Genomic DNA, 20,401 nt, shown 5'->3' with positions numbered 1-20,401 from the left:
AGTCGAGTTGTTTGATCATGAACACCTGAATCATGATCTTTATTGGAGTCCAGTCTTGCATTTATATACCTTTTTAGTTACCCTCCATCACTGGTTAACATTGGTTACTGCTTAACTTTGGTTACTGTTTACCAGAGCAATCCATACAAGGAATGATCTCTAGTCAAAGTCTAACATATGTTGACTTCCTCTCTCTAAGCCTCCTTTAGATGAGTGACTTGGTTGACCTGAGTTGTATTTGCTTGGAAACGTCCTTTTATCTGAGCTTTTGCCATCCGAGATGGGAACCTTCCTGCAATGGACAACTCGACCTCTGACGGCCTAAGAGCTCTTGGGATCGCTGGCTGGCCTCCCATCCCGGGACTAGCCTGGCTTGGCTGCCCGAGGCTGCTGCCCCCTGCGGCCCCCGCCGGGATAGTTGCCTCCCAGAGCATCGGGGCGGGGGGAGGGAGACCACGGGGCGAGGGGGCTTCCCCGCCGCTTCCCTCCGGAAAGGAGCCCGGCTGCCTTCGGCTCCCTCGGCCGGGGAATCGCCCTCGCCCCGCCCGGACCAGGGAGGGAGAGGGAGTGGGGGACGCATCGGCCCGTCTCTCTCGGGCGCCTCCTCTTCCTCCTCCGCCGAAAGTGAAAGCGGCCCGGGCCGAAACGGATCGCGCCGCGTCGTCGCTCCGGAGCTCCCGGTCCTCGCCTGCCCGTCCGCCGCGCTCGGTATGGCCGCCTCCGCCTCCTTCGCCTTCGGCCCCGGCGAGCGGAGCCCCCTCCTCCTCCTCCTCCTCCTCCTCCTCGGTGAGTGCGGGCCGGGGGAGGGGGACGGGGGGGGGAAGCGGGGATCCGGCGCCCCCCCCCCCGAGGGGAGCCCAACCCAGACGACCGACCGACGGACCGGCCGGAGCCTTTGGACGGCCCGAAGCGGCCCCCGCCACCCCCGGCCGGCAGCGCCACGGAGGCTCCCCCGGGCCGAGCGGGGGGGGATTCCCGCTTTGGGCGGCGCCGTCCGGCTGAGCGACTCCCGTCTGTCCCCGCAGGTGCCTCCCTGGCCGCCTCCGCCTCCCCCGCCGGCCAAGCTGGGCTGCTGGTTCGTGGAGGAGGCGGCCGTCGGCCGTCGGGGCCGGCGGCGGGCTGATGCCCGGCGAGGTGACCCCGCGTCCCGCTCTGCTCGTCCTGCCGCCGCCCGGGCAGCGCCTGCCCGAAGCCGCCCTGGAGCGCGACCTGCCCGCCGAGGTGGAGCCCGGACTGGCCTTCCAGCTGCTGGGTAGGGAGCCGGGCGGGGGAGGAGGCGGGCGGGCGGAGCCGGGCGGGCGGGCGGGAGGCTCCGGCCCTGAAACCCTCCGCTCTCCCCGCACAGACCCCTCCGGGAGCCTCTGGAGCGGCCGGGAGCCCGACGCCCGTCCCCGCTGGGGCCGCTCCAGCGCTCGGGCCGGCGAGGGCCCAGCGTGCGAGGTGAACCCCTACCGCCCGCGGGAGGCGCACGTGCCCTGGGCCGCGGGGCTGGCGGAGGCGGCGGGGCCGGAGGGCGGCGGAGGCTGCTGCCCGCGCTCGCTGGACGGCCGCTGGGTCGTCGCCTCCATCCAGAGCCCCGAGGCGGCCTTCGGGGTCAGCAGCATCTTGCACCAGGAGGGGCCGTTGCCCGGGAAACGGCCGGAAGTGCCCAGGGTCGCCACGGCAACCGGTAGGCCCAGCAGCCCGACTGGGGCAGCTCTGGATTATTTGGTGGGGGGGTGAGGATGGGGAGGATGGGAGTTGCAGTCCAGCATATCTCAGGGATTGGGGTTGGCAGGAAAGATTTCAGGGGGGTGGGGGGAGCATCTTGAGTCCCTAAACAGGGAGACCCACTTTAGACCAGGCATCAAGTCCCCCTTCCCCCCTGAAAGATGGGCGCTCCAACCGGAAGACTCGTGGACTTCAACTCCCAGGATTCCTCAGCCAGGAAAGTGGAATTCTGGGAGTTGAAGTCCAGGAGTCTTCAAGTGGCCAAAGTTGGAGAGCCCTGCCTTAAGGCCATCTTTCACCTTTACCTTTCCTTTCCTCCTCCCCCTCCCTTTTCTTTCTGTTCCCTCCTTTCCTCTCCTCCCTCCTCCCTTTCTCTTCTCTTCCCTTCTTTCCTCCTTTCCTTCAAGCAAGAACGTCCCTTCCTTAAGGGGGCAGATTAAACGCAGGGCATCAAAAACGTCTTCGCCACTTTGAGTTGCATGTAGTCCTCGACTTACAACGGTTCCTGAAGGGACCATTTGAACTTACAAGGGCACTGAGAAAAAGTGACTTATGACCGCTTTCCCCCCACGGCCATTGAGGGCACCTTCCGCAGGGGTCACGTGGCCAGGATTCAGGTGCTTGGCAACCGACTCACAGTTGTGACGGTCACGGTGTCCCTGGGGTCCCGTGATCCCCTTCTGCAACCTCCCGGCCAGCCCAGTCAATGGGGGGGGGAGCCAAATTTACTTCACAACTGCAGGGATTCACTGAACGACGGTGGCAAGAGAGGTCGTGAAATGGGGCAAAGCTCACTGAACAACTGTCTTGTCTGAGGAAATTTGTGGCTCCCTTGTGGCCGTAAGTCGAGGACTACCTGCGTTTGTTAGAACAGTAAAGGTGGGATACAAAGAAAGGAAGGAAGGAAGGAAGGAAGGAAGGAGGGCTTAAAAACTGGGAAAGAGTCAAGAACTTGACAGGCTCAGAAGAAGCGAAGGGGAATCTAGAGATCAGGTGATGGGAGGTCCTGGGCCGGGGGGAACCCAGAGGGGGAGGGTTGGCTGACCTCACCTCTCCTCCTCCTCCTCCTCCTCCTCCGGCCCAGCCGTCCTCTCCGTGTTTACCCGGACGCCGCGGGTGGCGTCCCTGCTGGGGAAGGACGCGCTGCTGGACTGCGGCTTCTCAGCTCCGGCCACGGCCTTCTCGGTTGAGTGGCGTTACCAGCACGGCGGAGCCGGGCGAGTGATCCTGGCCTACGACGGAGCTGCCCAGCGGATGGCGGTCGCCGAGGAGGGGGCCCAGCTCTTCCTGGAGCCCGGCAGCAGCAACGTCTCGCTGCAGTTGAAGGGCGCTCAGGTGCGCCACGAGGGGACCTACATCTGCTCCGTCTACCTGCCCCACCTGCAGGCCCAGCAGGCCATGGAGCTGAAGATCGTGCGTGAGTGGCGCCCCCTCCCCCCCTCGCCTGCTGCGTGCCCTGGGGGGGAGGGGCGGCCCCTAGGACAGGAACCGCCCCTTGCAAGGAGGCCCGGAGGGGATCGGCGGGCCCAGCAAGGAGCCGCTCCGGCCAGCGGCTCCCAACTCCTCCCCGGACCTTCCTCTCCTGCTTCCCTGCACGCGTCGCACCCCTGGACGGTCTCCGGCCTCTTTCCGCCGGCTGCTTTCAGCTCCTCCTTTCTGGCGGTTTCGTCCTCCGGGCCCCAAATATATTTATCCTTTGCAAAACCACTGTTAGCAGCGGCTCAGCAGGATCTCAAAGGGTTCTGGTCCCTTTTGGGACCATCCCATCTAAACCTCCGGTTCAGGTCTCTGGATCTCTCTGTGCCCCAAAGGCCGCGTCGGGCCTGACCGGTCAGCAGCCTCTATATGTGCTCGTTCGCACGCGGGTCGCTTGGTGTCCCTGAGTAGTTTCTCCCTGGGAGGAAAAGGGGGTGGAGCCTTGCACTTCCCCTCCCCCACCCACCTGACCCGTCCCCCCTTTCTCTGCCCCCAGAGCCGCCCAAGGTCACCCTCCGCCCGGTGCCCTTCCCGGTGCCCCTCAACACCCCCACGGACCTGGCCTGCGAGATCCGCGGCCATTACCCGCCGAGCATCTCCGTGGTCTGGACGTGGCACAGCCCTGGAGCCCCCCCCGAGGTCCTCCTGGAGACGTGGGAATCGGGGAACGGGCAGGCGCCGGACGGCACCTGCAGCTTCACCAGCTTCGCCCGCCTGCCCGCGCTCCAGTCCGGGGATCCGGGGGGCTCCTACAGCTGCCACGTGAGCCACGTGGGGCTGGGCCCGGCGGGGCTCCGGAGGACCCTGAAGCTGAAGGTGGCAGGTAGGCCGTGCAGGGGGGAGGGGCTGCGTGAAGGGGGGAGGGTGTGAAGGCGGAGGGTGTCTCCCCTCCCCACCTTGGTGGGAGGGGCCGCGTGCCCCCACCCGACAGGCGAGGCGGAGACCAGGCCCGCCACTAGGGGGCGCTAGAATAACAACCCTTTGGAGCCACAAGTGTGTGGCGTTGCTATCCCGGCTCCCCTCTTGGCAGGAGAGGCAGGCGGCGGATCGCGGGTGCAGCCCCCCATCGGTCTGGAGCCTGCAGGACGCCCCACCAGGGGCGCTTGTGGGAACCCGGCTCTGTGGGGGGAGCTTCTTTGTGGTGGTGGTGGGTTCAGTTCCTGCAGCCCAGCCCTGGAATTACCGTGGGGAGGGAGGGGGGGGGGGCAAAGGGTGCGGCCCATCCTGGGTGTGCAGGGAATCACCTATGAGCCCCCCCCAGCTAAGAGACCCACCTGGGCTGGGCCGAAGTGGGACTTGGCTCTCCGAATCCCCCCTTCCTCTCTGTCTCGGTGGGAGGGGCATCCAGGGAGCCCCTCAAGGGCTGGGTGGGGGAGGGGAGAGGGGCCTGAGGTCCGTTTCGGGGACTCCCCTCCCCCTGCCTTCCTCTCCAGGCTCCGCCGCCCCCTCCGTGGAGGACCTGGTCGGCCTCTTCCTGGTCTCCTTTGGGCTCCTGGGCTTCCTGCAGCTGCTTTCCCAGCGAGGTGAGTGAGTGGGCGACCGCCTCCCCCGACCCCCTCCGAAGGGCAGCCCCCCATGGCCTCCCCCCCCCCCATTAACCCCTCGGCTTTCTCTCCCGCAGTCTTTGGAGAGAAGAAGGAGGCGAGGACGCCGGAGCCGAGCGCCCAGGGTGCCCCGCCCGGCCCCTCCCCCAGGCGGCTGCCCTCCCCCGAGAAGGGCCAGGGGGCCAGCAAGCGGCAGCTCTCCGGCCTCAGGTCCACTCCGAAGTGAAGGGCCTCCCGGGGCCGGCGCCTCCCTCTGGGTGCCGAAGGAAGGGCTGCAGACGCCCCCTCCCCCCGTGAATCTCAGCTGGCAATTTGGGGAGGGGGTGCTGAACGCGCTTAGGGTGTCCGCCTGTCCTTCCCGCGTGCAGGAATCGGGATCCCTGCTCCCCTTCCGGCCAGGCCTCCCTACCTGGACCCGGGGGCCCTCGGGCGGACGGGCCCCTCCCCCGCCACCCCCGAGCAGCTTTCGGAGTGAAGCCCTGGGCAGGACCCGCCCACATCCTGCCTCAAGGGGTGGCCGGGGGCTCTCAGCAGCCAGGCTGGCCTCCTCTGGGGCCCCCAGTTGTGGCTGTTGCCCCCTTCCCTCCCCCCGCAGAGTGAGCTGTTTTGCTATGCGGGTCCTGTGCTGAAGCGGCCCCGTATTTGGGGAGGGGTCTCTGCCTGGCCTCCCCCTCCCACACAACCGCAGAAGGGGAACGAAGCCCTTGGCCGTGCTGGGAGGAGCCGATCGGGCCCCGGAAGGTCCGGTCAGGCCAGCCACTGAGGTCTGGCCACCCCCCAGACCACCGTCCTCCCCCTCCGGAGGCAGTGGGGCTGGGGGCTGCTGCTGCCCCCTTGCCCCTCCTATCCCCCACCCACCCCCGGCCTGTCGGGGTTTGGCCTGCTGTGGACCGTCAGCTGTTCTCTCTCTCTTCTCTGCATCGGCTGATAAAAGTTTTTCTTTCCTACGTGTCTCTCGTGTCTCTTGTGTGACTGGAGGTCTTTCGGGGGAGGTCTTGCAGGATAAAGGGGGAGGATGCCTCCCTCCCCACCCCTCCCTCACCCTGGGACTCGGGGCTGAGGCCTTGCCAGGCGCCTGGGGCCACTTGCCGCCTTCCTCGCCTGCAGAGGAAGACGGGCACCGACTGGGAGGGGGTCAGATCCTGAGAGCGAAGCTTTGTGCGGGTGGGGAGCCCTCAGGGCCCAGGAAGAGCCACCAGGGTCGCCGGCTGGCCGTGGCCCCTCCCTGCCTGCCGATCCCGGCGGGTTCCTCCCTCCGAGGGCTGCCCCCACCTGGGAGAAGCAGCTGCTGGCTTCACTGGGAGGGTTTTTGGGGGGTTGCCTGTTGTCCGAATCACCCGGAGGGCCCAGAGAGGCCGCACCCAGTCCTGCAAAACACGGCGGCTCCTTGGAAGTCCCTTCTTGGCCTCTGGATGGCGCTGGGGCCTCCTTGGATGGAGCCGGCCTGCCTGTCCTGGTGGGGTGGGGGGTGTCTCCCCCCCGGGTCCCAGTGGGGGCAGCCGTGGCCAGGAAGCGTCCCTGGTGGAGGCAGGTGGGCGGCTGCCTGTGCCGCGGCTTCTGCCCTTCCCTCACCCGGAAGACGCTGGAAGGCGAGGCCTGGCCGCTGCTTCCGTTCCCACCGCCAGCAGCTTTGGGAGGGGGGAGGGGGCAGCTGAGGGGGCTGAGATCCAGGGAGGGAGACCCGGAAGACCAGGCCTCGGCCTCAACCGGGGCCCCTTTTAGGATGTGGGGACTTCAACTCCCAGAATGCCTCGGCCAGCAGAGCAGGAGTCCACACGGCTTAAAGGGACCCAGGTTGGAGACCCCGGATTTAGGAGTTAACGTGGCTCCCCTGGCAGTTACTGCTTTGGCTCTGAAATTTTAGGGAGGTGACCAGGATTTTAAAAAAAACAACCATTGGGGACCCTCCCCCTAAACGTTTTGCCCCATTTTACGACCTTTCCTGCCACCGTCATTAAGTAAATTATTGCACTGGATAAGTTAGTCACGTGGTCATTAAAGCAAGCCAGGGACATAGCTTGCCAGAAGGTCGCAAAAGGGGACTGCGTGACCTGGGGGGGGCGTCATAAATGCGGGTCACTTGCCGAGCGCCTGAATGTTGATCCCCTGATCGTAGGGACGCTTGCAACGGCCGCAACGTTTAATCTGAACTGCGGGGACAGAGAGTGAAGGGATTCAGATCATCTCTGCCCCCAGCAACCTAAAACTAATAAGGATACGACTGCGTGGAAAATAGAGGTTTGTGCAGGTAAGACTATCAACCCTGAGGCCCCCGAAACCAAACATTTCATAGTAGGTGCCACACCGTGTGCACTGATCCAACAGGTGGCATGAAAGTAGGGACAGGCAGGCACAACACAGGTCATGTAGACAGGAAATTACAGGTAGCCCCACCCCCATCCCCCAAACTTACAACCACAACGGAGGCCAAACTTTCTGTGGCTAAGTGAATTTTGTCTCGTGTTACAATCGCATTGGTTAAGAGAACCTTTCCCCATTAATCAGAAGGGAGAAAAGGGGGACCGCAGCTGTCACCAACCAATATGGGCCACGTAACCATGGAGACGCTACAAGCGGGAAAAATGGCCGAAAGTCGCTTTTTTCTGGGCCCCTGTAACTTCCGGCCGTCCGTAAAACAAACCCTGTTGGACCAGCTGTACCGCCCAACCCAAGAACCAGCCGGGACCGTTCCCTCTGCTGCCCAGAGCCGAGAAGAGGGGTGGAGTGAGGGTTGGGGCAAACCCTACCTGGGCTCCTCCCAAGAGCTCACCTGGCTGCAGCTCCCGCACCTCCTCGGTCCTCCACGGGGCCATCACTCTGGGCCCTTAAGCCACAGGCTAGCCAGGATCTTTGGGGGTGTTCCTGGGCTCAGAAAGGGAGACCGGCGGGAGGAGGCCCAGGGAAACAATGCCAGCTGGAGGGGGGGTGGATAACTTTGGCCCAGCCCCACAGAACCACCCTCCCCAGGTGCCAAAGGAGCGCAGCGCCGTCCACCGGGATCCCCTTGGAGCCCTGGCCACGGAATGTCCTCAGGTGTGGCTCCGTGGCCTCCCATCTTCCCCAAGGCTCCCTGGATCAGCTGAAGCCACTTCCAAGCCGGGTGGCATAGACAGCATCCTGCCTTCGGCAGGGGGCTGGACTAGGAGACCTCTGGGGGGACCCTCCATCCCTCAGCACCCACGTCCTACAATACCCAGAATGCTCAGCTGGGGCCCAGAGCCTGCAAGGCCCCCCACTTGCCCATCAGAACTGGAACGACCGTCTCTTGGTTTCTTACCTGGTAAGAGCAAGCAGCGAAAATGATGCAGCTCGTTTAATGACCATCAAAAGTTACGACGGCACTGAAAAAAAGTGACTTATGATCATTTTTCAGAGTTTAGATTTAACAGATAATCAGAGTTGGACGGGACCTTGTAGATCATCTAGTCCAACCCCCCACCCAAGCGGGAGACCCTACACCATTTCTGACAGATGGCAGTCCAATCTCTTCTTGAAGGTCTCAAGTGATGGCGCTCCCACAACTTCCGAGGGCAACTTCTATTCCATGGGTTGATTGTTGTCAGAAAGTTTCTCCTTATTTCCAGGTTGAATCTCTCCTTGTTCAGTTTCCATCCATTATTCCTTGTCTGGCCTTCAGGTGCTTTAGAAAACAGCTTGACCCCCTCCTCCTCCCTGGGGCAGCCCCTCAAATATTGGAAGACTGCCATTCATGTCTCCCCTGGTCCTTCTCTTTATTAGACTAGCCAAGCCCAGTTCATGTAACCGTTCATTGTATGTAAGAGCCTCCCATCCCCTAATCATCTTGGTTGCTCTTCTCTGCACTTTTTCTAGAGTCTCAACCTCTTTTTTATAATGTGGTGACCAAAACTGGATGCAGGACTCTAGGTGTGGTCTTACTAAGGCTTTATAGAGTGGTATTAGTACCTCCCTTGATCTGGATTGTATCCCTCTGCTAATGCAATTTAGGATTGCATTAGCTGTTTTGGCTGCTGCTGCACACGGCTGGCTCCTATTTAGCTGGTGGTCCCCTAAGACTCCACTAAGATCCCTCTCCCAGTTCCTGCTATTGAGCCTGGTTTCACCTAGTCTATATGTGTCCTTTTGGGTTTTCTTCCCTAAGTGTAAGACTTTACTTTTCTCTACACTGAATTTCATTTTGTTAGATAAAGCCCAGTGTTCTAGTCTGTCGAGATCCATCTGGATCTTCAGCCTATCTTCTTGGGTGTCGGCTATTCCTGCCAGCTTAGTATCATCTGCAAATTTGGTAGGTTCCCCTTCTATTCCCTCATCTAAGTCGTTCATGAAGATATTGAAGAGTCCTGGGCCTAAGAGGGAACCTTGTGGCACCCACTGCTTCCTTCCCTCCAGGTAGACCTAGACCCATTAAGGCAGGTCCATGGATCATTTTGTACCGGGCCGCAAAGAAAATAAAAATAAAATAAAAACGGCGGCTTCCTTTCACCTTCGGTGAATGCTGCTGGGATCAGGGATCAAGGACACAAATGAAAGAAGGGGAGGAGGAAGCAACCAAAGCCCGTCCTGCTCTCCGGCTCAGCGGCTCCGGTTTCCTCCCGCCTCGTTCCTCTCTCAGTCGCTCTCTCGCTCCTCCACCAGCCCAGGAAGAAACTGCTTCAAAGAAGCCGGCAGGGTGGCTTTTCCTGTCGGCGCAGCTCCTCCGAAGCGCCCGTTCACCCCACCCGCCGCCCGCGGTTCAATCCAGTGCTCCGTTCTGCCTGCCTGCCTTCGTTTCTGGTCGTTTCGGAGCAGCTTCGGCTGAGTAAAAGAGGCGAATAGTTATTATTCTCAGCCGAAGCTGCTCCGAAACAACCAGAAACGAAGGCAGGCAGGCAGGCAGGCAGAACGGAGCACTGGATTGAACCGCGGGCGGCAGGGGTGTGTGTGAACGGGCGCTTCGGAGGAGCTGCGCCGACAGGAAAAGCCACCCTGCCGGCTTCTTTGAAGCAGTTTCTCCCTGGGCTGGTGGAGGAGCGAGAGAGCGACTGAGAGAGGAACGAGGCAGACACCTGAGAGATAAGGCTGAGGGAGGAGGAGGGAGACACCTGAGGGATGAGGCTGAGGGAGGAGGAGACACCTGAGGGATGAGGCTGAGGGAGGCAGGGCTGAGAGGGGGGGCTTCTCAGCAATCCTGCAGGGACTTTTCCTGAGCCTCCTGAACTTGGTGGTTTGCTGGCAGACGTTTTATTACCTGACTAGGTAACAACATCAGATGTTATCTAGTCAGGTAATGAAGCGTCTGCAAGCAAACCACCAAACTCGACTCCTCCCCCCGCCTGTCCTTGAAAAAGTGTTTCTGGGTGAAACTGGTCCCTGGTACAAAAAAGGTTGGCGACCGCTGCATTAAGGACTACTCCTTGAGTACAGTTTGTCAGCCAATTGCGAGTCCATCTGGTGGTGGTGCTATCTATTCCACTGTTTTCTAGCTTACTAAGAAGTAGGTTGTGGTCTACTTTGTCAAATGCCTTGCTAAAATCTGAATATATTATGTCCACAGTATTTTGCTGGTCTACTAATTTAGTCCCTGTGTTGAAGAATGAAATGAGATTGGTTTGGCATGAAATGTTCTTAACAACCCCGTGCTGACTGCTAGTTATTACTTTTCTTGTTTCTAGATGTTGGCGGATCTGCTCTTTTCCAATCCTCTGGCAGTTCCCCGGTGTTTTTTGAAAGATATGGTGCAGTGGTTCTGAGATGACTTCTGCCAGCTCCTTTAAAACCCTGGGATGTGATCCATCAGGCCCCGGTGATTTGTTTTCATCAAGATCAGACAGGTGTTCTCTTACTATTTTTTTTTTGCTTATTTTAACTTTCATTTCTGGTCTGTCTTTTACAGTGATGTTTTTGGTGGGTTGAGCTATAGTTTCTTTTCTCGTGAAGACGGATGCAAAGAATGAGTTAAGCAGTTCTGCTTTCTCTCTGTTGCCTGTTACTTCCTTGCCATCTTCTCTCTTTAGTGGACCGACTGTTTCCTTGATTTTTTTTTTTCTTGTTATTAATATGTTGGAAGAAACTTTTTTATTATCTTTGACTTTTGTTGCAAGTCTTTGTTCGTTCTGAGTCTTTGCTATCCTGACTTCGTCTCTGCAGATTCTACGTCCTTCTTTCCATTTTTTGTACTTGTCCTTTTTTTCTTTCAATTTGCCAGAAAGATCTTTGTTCAGCCATGCTGGTTTCTTCTTGGATTTCTTGTTTTTCTTTCTCAGTGGTATTGTGCTGGTCTGGACTTCTATGATCATATTTTTCAGAGTTTCCCAAGATTCTTGAGTTGTTTTCCCCTTTAGGATTTTCATCCATGAGTTTATTGAAATCAGCTCTTTTAAAATCCAAGACTCTGGTGTCATTCTGTTCAGTTGCTTGTGTTTGTGTTATGTTGAATTCTAGTATGACATGGTCACTCTCACCCAAGGTTCCTGCAGTTTCAACTCTCTCTATCGCTTCTCCTCTGTTTGTAAGAATTAAGTCCAGTGTGGCTGTCCCTCTAGTTTCACCCTCTACCTTTTGGACAACAAAGTTGTCAGCTAGGTTGGTTAGGAACTTTTTGATTTCTCACTTGGTGGCAGAATTAGTTTTCCAATTGTTATCAGGATAATTGAAGTCTCCCATTACTATAGTTGTGTGTTTCCTGCATATGTTTGTTAGTTGGCTGGCAAAAAGGACATCTATTTTTTCTGCTTGATTGGGTGGCCTATAATATATGCCTATGGCCATGTCATATTTTTTCTTCTTTTATATTCTAGGTGGTTTTCATCTTTGGTTTCATGCATTCCTGTAGCAATATAGTGGTCCTTTACATACAGTGCAACTCCACCTCCTCTTTTATGGGGTCTGTTTTCTTTTAATAGTTTCTATCCTTCTACCAGTAAGTTCCAGTCATGGGTTTCATCCCACCAAGTTTCTGTTATTCCAACTATATCATATCTACCTTCACATATTCGTAGTTGTTCCCCAGACTTTGTGCATTTGTATATAGGCACTTGAGATCTGTATGTCTGACAGTGTTTCCTGTCTACATGACCTGTGTTGTGCCTGCCTGTCCCTACTTTCTTGCTACCTGTTGGATTAGTGCACATGGTATGGCACCTACTATGAAATGCTTGGTTTTGGTTGGCATCCAGGTTGAGAATCTTACCTGCACAAACCTCTATTTTGCACGCAGTCGTATCCTTACTAGTTTTAGGTTGCTGGGGACAGAGATGATCTGAATCCCTTCACTCTCTGTCCCCGCAGTTCGGTTTAAACGTTGCGGCCGTTGCAAGTGTCCCTACGATCAGGGGATCAACATTCCGGCGCTCGGCAAGTGACCCGCATTTATGACGCCCCCAAGGTCACACAGTCCCCTTTTGCGACCTTCTGGCAAGCTATGTCCCTGGCTTGCTTTAATGACCATGTGACTAACTTATCCAGTGCAATAATTTACTTAATGACGGTGGCAGGAAAGGTCGTAAAACGGGGCAAAACATTTAGGGGGAGGGTCCCCAATGGTTTTTTTTTTTTTTTTTAAGCCTGGTCACCTCCCTAAAATTTCAGAGCCAAAGCGGTAACTGCCAGGGGAGCCACGTTAACTCCTAAATCCGGGGTCTCCAACCTGGGTCCCTTTAAGCCGTGTGGACTCCTGCTCTGCTGGCCGAGGCATTCTGGGAGTTGAAGTCCCCACATCCTAAAAGGGGCCCCGGTTGAGGCCGAGGCCTGGTCTTCCGGGTCTCCCTCCCTGGATCTCAGCCCCCTCAGCTGCCCCCTCCCCTCCCAAAGCTGCTGGCGGTGGGAACGGAAGCAGCGGCCAGGCCTCGCCTTCCAGCGTCTTCCGGGGTGAGGGAAGGGCAGAAGCCGCAGCACAGGCAGCCGCCCACCTGCCTCCACCAGGGACGCTTCCTGGCCACGGCTGCCCCCACTGGGACCCCGGGGGAGACAACCCCACCCCCCAGGACAGGCAGGCCGGCTCCATCCGAGGAGGCCCCAGCGCCATCCAGAGGCCAAGAAGGGGCTTCCAAGGAGCCGCCGCGTTTTGCAGGACGGGGCGCGGCTCTCTCTGGGCCCTCCGGGTGATTTGGACAACAGGCAACCCCCCCAAAAAACCCTCCCAGTGAAGCCAGCAGCTGCTTCTCCCAGGTGGGGGCAGCCCTTGGAGGGAGGAACCCGCCGGGATCGGCAGGCAGGGAGGGGCCACGGCCAGCCGGCGACCCTGGTGGCTCTTCCTGGGCCCTGAGGGGCTCCCCACCCGCACGAAAGCTTCGCTCTCAGGATCCGACCCCCCGCCCCCAGTTGGTGCCCGTCTTCCTCTGCAGGCGAGGAAGGCGGCAAGTGGCCCCAGCCGCCTGGCAAGGCCTCAGCCCCAAGTCCCGGGTGAGGGAGGGGTGGGGGAGGGAGGCATCCTCCCCCTTTATCCTGCAAGACCTCCCTCCCCCCCGAAAGACCTCCAGTCACACAAGAGACAGGAGAGACACGTAGGAAAGAAAAACTTTTATCAGCCGATGCAGAGAAGAGAGAGAGAACAGCTGACGGTCCATAGCAGGCCAAACCCCGACAGGCCGGGGTTGGGTGGGGGATAGAGGGGCACGGGGGCAGCAGCAGCCCCCAGCCCCACTGCCTCCGGAAGGGGGAGGACGGTGGTCTGGGGGAGGGCCAGGCCTCAGTGGCTGGCCTGACCAGACCTTCCGGGCCCGATCGGCTCCTCCCAGCACGGCCAAGGGCTTCGTTCCCTTCTGCGGTTGTGTGGGAGGGGGGCCAGGCAGAACCCCTCCCCAAATACGGGGGCCGCCTCAGCACAGGACTCGGATAGCAAAACAGCTCACTCTGCGGGGGCGAGGGGGAAGGGGGCAACAGCCACAACTGGGGGCCCCAGAGGAGGCCAGCCTGGCTGCTGAGAGCCCCCCTGGCCCCCTTGAGGCAGGATGTGGGCGGGGCCTGCCCAGGGCTTCACTCTGAAAGCTGCCGGGGGAAGCGGGGGGGCCCATCCGTCCGAGGGCCCCCGGGGACAGGTAGGGAGGCCTGGCCGGAAGGGGAGCAGGGATCCCCACTTCCTGCACGTGGGAAGGACAGGCGGACACCCTAAGCGCGTTCAGCACCACCCCTCCCCAAATTGCCAGCTAAGATTCACAGTGGGGGGAGGGAAGGGGGGGGGTCTGCAGCCCTTCCTTCGGCACCCAGAGGGGGCGCTGGCCCCCGGGAGGCCCTTCACTTCGGAGTGGACCTGAGGCCGGAGAGCTGCCGCTTGCTGGCCCCCTGGCCCTTCTCGGGGGGAGGGGCAGCCGCCTGGGAGGAGGGGCCGGGCGGGGCACCCTGGGCGCTCGGCTCCGGCGTCCTCGCCTCCTTCTTCTCTCCAAAGACTGCGGGAGAGAAAGCCGAGGGGTTAATCGGGGGAGGGGAGGCCATGGGGGCGGCCTGCCCTTCGGAGGGGGTCGGGGGTCGCCCACTCACCTCGCTGGGAAAGCAGCTGCAGGAAGCCCAGGAGCCCAAAGGAGACCAGGAAGAGGCCGACCAGGTCCTCCACGGAGGGGCGGCGGAGCCTGGAGAGGAAGGCAGGGGAGGGAGTCCCGAAACAGACCTCAGGCCCCTCTCCCCTCCCCCACCCAGCCCTTGAGGGGGCTCCCTGGATGCCCCTCCCACCGAGACAGAGAGGAAGGGGGCTCCGGGATCAGGCCGGGGGGATTCGAGAGCAAGTCCCACTTCGGCCCAGCCCAGGTGGGTCTCTTAGCCAGGGGGCTCATAGGTGATTCCCTGCACACCCAGGATGGGCCGCACCCTTTGCCCCCCTCTCCCCCCGCGGCAATTCCAGGGCTGGGCTGCAGGAACTGAACCCCCACCCCACAAAGAAGCTCCCCACAGAGCCGGGTTCCCACAAGCGCCTGCAGGCTCCAGACCGATGGGGGGCTGCACCCGCGATCCGCCGCCTGCCTCTCCTGCCAAGAGGGGAGCCGGGATAGCAACGCCTCACACTTGTGGCTCCAAAGGGTTGTTATTCTAGCGCCCCCTAGTGGCGGGCCTGGTCTCCGCCTCGCCTGTCGGGTGGGGGCACGCGGCCCCTCCCACCAAGGTGGGGAGGGGAGAGACACCCTCCGCCTTCACACCCTCCCCCCTTCACGCAGCCCCTCCCCCCTGCACGGCCTACCTGCCACCTTCAGCTTCAGGGTCCTCCGGAGCCCCGCCGGGCCCAGCCCCACGTGGCTCACGTGGCAGCTGTAGGAGCCCCCCGGATCCCCGGACTGGAGCGCGGGCAGGCGGGCGAAGCTGGTGAAGCTGCAGGTGCCGTCCGGCGCCTGCCCGTTCCCCGATTCCCACGTCTCCAGGAGGACCTCGGGGGGGGCTCCAGGGCTGTGCCACGTCCAGACCACGGAGACGCTCGGCGGGTAATGGCCGCGGATCTCGCAGGCCAGGTCCGTGGGGGTGTTGAGGGGCACCGGGAAGGGCACCGGGCGGAGGGTGACCTTGGGCGGCTCTGGGGGCAGAGAAAGGGGGGGGGGGGACGGGTCAGGTGGGTGGGGGAGGGGAAGTGCAAGGCTCCACCCCCCTTTTCCTCCCAGGGAGAAACTACTCAGGGACACCAAGCGACCCGCGTGCGAAACGAGCACATATAGAGGCTGCTGACCGGTCAGGCCCGACGCGGCCTTTGGGGCACAGAGAGATCCAGAGACCTGAACCGGAGGTTTAGATGGGATGGTCCCAAAAGGGACCAGAACCCTTTGCGATCCTGCTGAGCCGCTGCTAACGGTGGTTTTGCAAAGGAGAAATATATTTGGGGCCCGGAGGACGAAACCGCCAGAAAGGAGGAGCGGAAAGCAGCCGGGGAGAGAGGCCGGAGACCGTCCAGGGGTGCGACGCATGCAGGGAAGCAGGAGAGGAAGGTCCGGGGAGGAGTTGGGAGCCGCTGGCCGGAGCGGCTCCTTGCTGGGCCCGCCGATCCCCTCCGGGCCTCCTTGCAAGGGGCGGTTCCTGTCCTAGGGGCCGCCCCTCCCCCAGGGCACTCAGCAGGCGAGGGGGGAGGGGGCGCCACTCACGCACGATCTTCAGCTCCATGGCCTGCTGGGCCTGCAGGTGGGGCAGGTAGACGGAGCAGATGTAGGTCCCCTCGTGGCGCACCTGAGCGCCCTTCAACTGCAGCGAGACGTTGCTGCTGCCGGGCTCCAGGAAGAGCTGGGCCCCCTCCTCCGCGACCGCCATGCGCTGGGCAGCTCCGTCGTAGGCCAGGATCACTCGCCCGGCTCCGCCGTGCTGGTAACGCCACTCAACCGAGAAGGCCGTGGCCGGAGCTGAGAAGCCGCAGTCCAGCAGCGCGTCCTTCCCCAGCAGGGACGCCACCCGCGGCGTCCGGGTGAACACGGAGAGGACGGCTGGGCCGGAGGAGGAGGAGGAGGAGGAGAGGTGAGGTCAGCCAACCCTTCCCCCCTCTGGGTTCCCCCCCCCCGGCCCAGGACCTCCCATCACCTGATCTCTAAATTCCCCTTCGCTTCTTCTGAGCCTGTCAAATTCTTGATTCTTTCCCAGTTTTCAAGCCCACCTTCCTTCCTTCCTTCCTTCCTTTCCTTTCCTTTCTTTGTATCTCGTCTTTACTGTTCTAACAAACGCAGGTAGTCCTCGACTTACGGCCACAAGGGAGCCACAAATTTCCTCAGACAAGACAGTTGTTCAGTGAGCTTTGCCCCATTTCACGACCTCTCTTGCCACCGTCGTTCAGTGAATCCCTGCAGTTGTGAAGTAAATTTGGCTCCCGCCCCATTGACTGCGCTGGCCGAGAGGTCGCAGAAGGGGATCACGGGACCCTGGAGACACCGTGACCGTCAGAACTGTAAATTGGTTGCCAAGCATCTGAATCCTGGCCACGTGACCCCTGTGGAACCTGCCATCAACCGTCGTGGGGGGAAAGTGGTCATAAGTCACTTTTTTTCAGTGCCCTTGTAAGTTCAAATGGTCCCTCCAGGAACCGTTGTAAGTCGAGGACTACATGCAACTAAAAGTGGCAAAGACGTTTTTGATTCCCTGCGTTTAATCTGCCCCCTTAAGGAAGGGACGTTCCTGCTTGAAGGGAGGGAGGAAAGAAGGGAAGAGAAGAGGAAGGGAGGAGGGAGGAGAGGAAAGGAGGGAACAGAAAGAAAAGGGAGGGGAGGAGAGGAAAGGAGGAAAGGAGGGAGGGGAGGGAAGAGAGGAAAGAAGGGAAGGGAAGGGAAAGGAAGAGAGAGGGGAGAGGAAAGAAGGGAAGAGAAGAGAAAGGGAGGGGGAAGAGAGGAAAAAAAGGGAAGAGAAGGGAAAGGGAGGGAGGAGAGGAGAGGAAAGAAGGGAAGAGAAGAGAAAGGAGGGGAGGAGAGGAAAGGAGGGAAGGGAGGGAGGAGAGGAGAGGAAAGAAGGGAAGAGAGGAGAAAGGGAGGGGAGGAGAGGAAAGAAAGGAAAAGAGGGAAGGGAGGGAGGAGAGGAAGTTACCAACAAAAAGTAAAGGTGAAAGATGGCCTTAAGGCAGGGCGCTCCAACCTTGGCCACTTGAAGACTCCTGGACTTCAACTCCCAGAATTCCACTTTGCTGGCTGTAGGAATCCTGGGAGTTGAAGTCCACGAGTCTTCCGGTTGGAGCGCCCAGCTTTCAGGGAGAAGGGGACTTGATGCCTGCTCTAAAGAGGGTCTCCTGTTTAGGGACTCAAGATGCTCCCACCCCCGAAATCTTTCCTGCCAACCCCAATCCCTGAGAGATGCTGGACTGCAACTCCCATCCTCCCCATCCTCCTCCCCCAAAAAATAATCCAGAGCTGCCCCAGTCGGGCTGCTGGGCCTACCGGTTGCCATGGCGACCCTGGGCACTTCCGGCCGTTTCCCGGGCAACGGCCCCTCCTGGTGCAGGATGCTGCTGACCCCGAAGGCCGCCTCGGGGCTCTGGATGGAGGCGACGACCCAGCGGCCGTCCAGCGAGCGCGGGCAGCCTCTGCCGCCCTCCGGCCCCGCCGCCTCCGCCAGCCCCGCGGCCCAGGGCACGTGCGCCTCCCGCGGGCGGTAGGGGTTCACCTCGCACGCCGGGCCCTCGCCGGCCCTCGCGCTGGAGCGGCCCCAGCGGGGACGGGCGTCGGGCTCCCGGCCGCTCCAGAGGCTCCCGGAGGGGTCTGTGCGGGGAGAGCGGAGGGTTTCAGGGCCGGAGCCTCCCGCCCGGCTCCGCCCGCCCGCCTCCTCCCCCGCCCGGCTCCCTACCCAGCAGCTGGAAGGCCAGTCCGGGCTCCACCTCGGCGGGCAGGTCGCGCTCCAGGGCGGCTTCGGGCAGGCGCTGCCCGGGCGGCGGCAGGACGAGCAGAGCGGGACGCGGGGTCACCTCGCCGGGCATCAGCCCGCCGCCCCCGCCGGCCCCGACGGCCGCCTCCTCCACGAACCAGCAGCCCAGCTTGGCCGGCGGGGAGGCGGCGGAGGCGGAGGCGGCCAGGGAGGCACCTGCGGGGACAGACGGGAGTCGCTCAGCCGGACGGCTCCGCCCAAAGCGGGAATCCCCCCACGCTCGGCCGGGGAGCCTCCGTGGCGCTGCCGGCCGGGGGTGGAGGTGGCGGGGGCCGCTTCGGGCCGTCCAAAAGCTCCGGCCGGTCGGTCGGTCGGTCGGTCCGTCTGGGTTGGGCTCCCCTCTGGGGGGCGCCGGATCCCCGCTTCCCCCACGTCCCCCCGGCCCGCACTCACCGAGGAGGAGGAGGAGGAGGAGGCGGGGCTCCGCTCGCCGGGGCCGAAGGAGGCGGAGGCGGCCATACCGAGCGCGGCGGACGGTCAAGCGAGGACCGGGAGCTCCGGAGAGACGACGCGGCGCGATCCGTTTCAGCCCGGGCCGCTTTCACTTTCGGCGGAGGAGGAAGAGGAGGCGCCCGAGAGAGACGGGCCGATGCGCACCCCCCTCCCTCCCTGGTCCGGGCGGGGCGAGGGCGAATCCCCGGCCGAGGGAGCCGAAGGCAGCCGGGCTCCTTTCCGGAGGGAAGCGGCGGGAAAGCCCCTCGCCCCGTGGTCTCCCCTCCCCCGCCCCGATGCTCTGGGAGGCAACTATCCCGGCGGGGGCCGCGGGTGGGGGCAGCAGCCTCGGGCAGCCAGGCCAGGCTAGTCCCGGGATGGGAGGCCAGCAGGCGATCCCAAGAGCTCTTAGGCCGTCAGAGGTCGAGTTGTCCATTGCAGGAAGGTTCCCATCTCGGATGGCAAAAGCTCAGATAAAAGGACGTTTCCAAGCAAATACAACTCAGGTCAACCAAGTCACTCATCTAAAGGAGGATTAGAGAGAGGAAGTCAACATGTGTTAGACTTTGACTAGAGATCATTCATTGCATGGATTGCTGTGGTAAACAGTAATGAATGTTAAGCAGTAACCAAAGTTAACCAGTGATGGAGGGTAACTAAAAAGGTGTATAAATGCAAGACTGGACTCCAATAAAGATCATCATGATTCAGGTGTTCATGATCAAACAACTCGACTGCCTCGTCATTACAAGAGTCAGACTGGCAGGCTGGAAGGTGTGGGGGGAGGGCAGACTGCCTGGGGACAATGGAGGGGTTCGCTTGGGTGCAAGTGAGCGTGTGTTGTGGGGGTGTGGGGAAAGTTTCCACGGAGAACCCCAAATAAAATGGCCGCCTCGTTGGCTCCCTGCCTGCGTTTACACACCTTCACCCGTTATACCAGAGGTCTCATTCTCACGGCCCGCAGGCCAATTGCGGCCCGCAGGACAATATCCTGTGGCTCCCACTGTGATACAAAAGTATAATATTAGTGTATAATATAAAGTATAATATAAAATATAATATTATGCAGCCCAGCCTCTCTGCCTCCAGCGGACCCCAGAAAAATTGCATTTGAGACCTCTGCGTTATACGGTCCCTTCCCCGAAATCTTCAGCACAACCACCAGGGCCAGGTGGGCCCCAAGGCCCCCCTGAGGGTGAGAATGGCCCTCTTCAGTGGGTGGGGGGGGGGGAATTGGTGCTCCTGGGGACGGCCCCTCCTCCCTCCCTCCCCCATTTGGTCTCCTGCGGAGCCCTGGATAAAATGGCCACCAAAGGGCCCTCCCGATGGCCTGGATCCCAGCAGGGCCAGGGCAGAGCTTGCAAAAGGCCGCAGGAAAAGCCACGTCCCAAACCAGAGGCCGATAAACACACCGAGGGGGGCTGGCCTATTACTCTGCGGAAGCCAATAGCCTCATTTCCCCAAGGAAGAGACTTTTGTCCAAGGACACATTTGGCTGAGGAGGAGGAGGAGGAGGAGGAGGAAGCGCCTGCCTTCCAGAGCCAACCCACCCTGGGAAAGAGCGGCCTCTTGAGACGATGTCCTCCGTCGGCCACCCACCCCGGAGTTTGTTGAACCCCTTGAAAGGTTGCGGAAGGAACTAAGCCCTCCTCGGGCAGCTCTTTGTTTTGTCCAGGCCTCCCTCGGGCTTTCCCGAGACGCTCTGGAATACATTGGAGCTTTTGAAGGACTGTGGACTTCAACTCCCAGAATGCCCCAGCAGAGCCGGCTGAGGGATCCTGGGAGTCGAAGTCCGCAACGTCTTAAAAGTGAGCAAGGTTGGAGAGCTCTGGACTGGACCATTTCAGACAATTGGATGGGTAGAGACTCCTGAGAAGGGGCTTTTTCATTTGGTTTTCTCTCTTTTCTGGCCTTCCTGCCTTTTTCTTCTTTTCCTCAAACTCCCAGAATTCCCCCCCCCTTCGCCTAACATGAAAGGCAGG

General features: G+C 60.7%; 2 protein-coding genes across 2 annotated transcripts; one reads left to right on the top strand and one right to left on the bottom strand.

The window, feature by feature from the left end:
* The first annotated feature begins 640 nt into the window (after positions 1–640).
* LOC148126515 (tapasin-like) lies at positions 641–5,681 on the top strand. Its single transcript, XM_087923260.1, has 7 exons — positions 641–786; positions 1,026–1,252; positions 1,346–1,669; positions 2,795–3,127; positions 3,683–4,009; positions 4,620–4,709; positions 4,808–5,681. Exons 2-7 carry the CDS (start codon positions 1,123–1,125, stop codon positions 4,954–4,956), a joined length of 1,353 nt encoding a protein of 450 aa, XP_087779386.1. The 5' UTR covers positions 641–786; positions 1,026–1,122; the 3' UTR covers positions 4,957–5,681.
* Positions 5,682–13,193: 7,512 nt separating this feature from the next.
* LOC113452888 (tapasin) lies at positions 13,194–19,368 on the bottom strand. The gene is made up of 8 exons (XM_087922948.1): positions 19,357–19,368; positions 18,381–18,525; positions 17,910–18,143; positions 17,504–17,824; positions 15,740–16,072; positions 14,854–15,180; positions 14,163–14,251; positions 13,194–14,071 (listed from the first exon to the last, which is right to left on the bottom strand). Exons 1-8 carry the CDS (start codon positions 19,366–19,368, stop codon positions 13,832–13,834), a joined length of 1,701 nt encoding a protein of 566 aa, XP_087779074.1. The 3' UTR covers positions 13,194–13,831.
* Positions 19,369–20,401: the final 1,033 nt, after the last annotated feature.

The sequence above is a fragment of the Pseudonaja textilis genome, chromosome 2, assembly GCF_049901715.1.
Source record: "Pseudonaja textilis isolate UNSWEBS1 chromosome 2, rPseTex1.2, whole genome shotgun sequence".
NCBI classification, from domain to species: domain Eukaryota; kingdom Metazoa; phylum Chordata; class Lepidosauria; order Squamata; family Elapidae; genus Pseudonaja; species Pseudonaja textilis.
This window is presented reverse-complemented; position numbering and strand designations above follow the sequence as displayed.

Bases quoted from the DNA above. Each gene is read 5' to 3' on its own strand.
- LOC113452888 (XM_087922948.1), bottom strand. The intron at 15,181-15,739 runs GTGAGTGGCGCC...CTCTGCCCCCAG, and splicing joins CATGGAGCTGAAGATCGTGC to AGCCGCCCAAGGTCACCCTC. The intron at 14,252-14,853 runs GTAGGCCGTGCA...CTTCCTCTCCAG, and splicing joins CCTGAAGCTGAAGGTGGCAG to GCTCCGCCGCCCCTCCGTGG.
- LOC148126515 (XM_087923260.1), top strand. From the start codon at position 1,123: ATGCCCGGCGAGGTGACCCCGCGTCCCGCTCTGCTCGTCCTGCCGCCG. The intron at 1,670-2,794 runs GTAGGCCCAGCA...CCTCCGGCCCAG, and splicing joins CAGGGTCGCCACGGCAACCG to CCGTCCTCTCCGTGTTTACC. The intron at 4,710-4,807 runs GTGAGTGAGTGG...TCTCTCCCGCAG, and splicing joins GCAGCTGCTTTCCCAGCGAG to TCTTTGGAGAGAAGAAGGAG.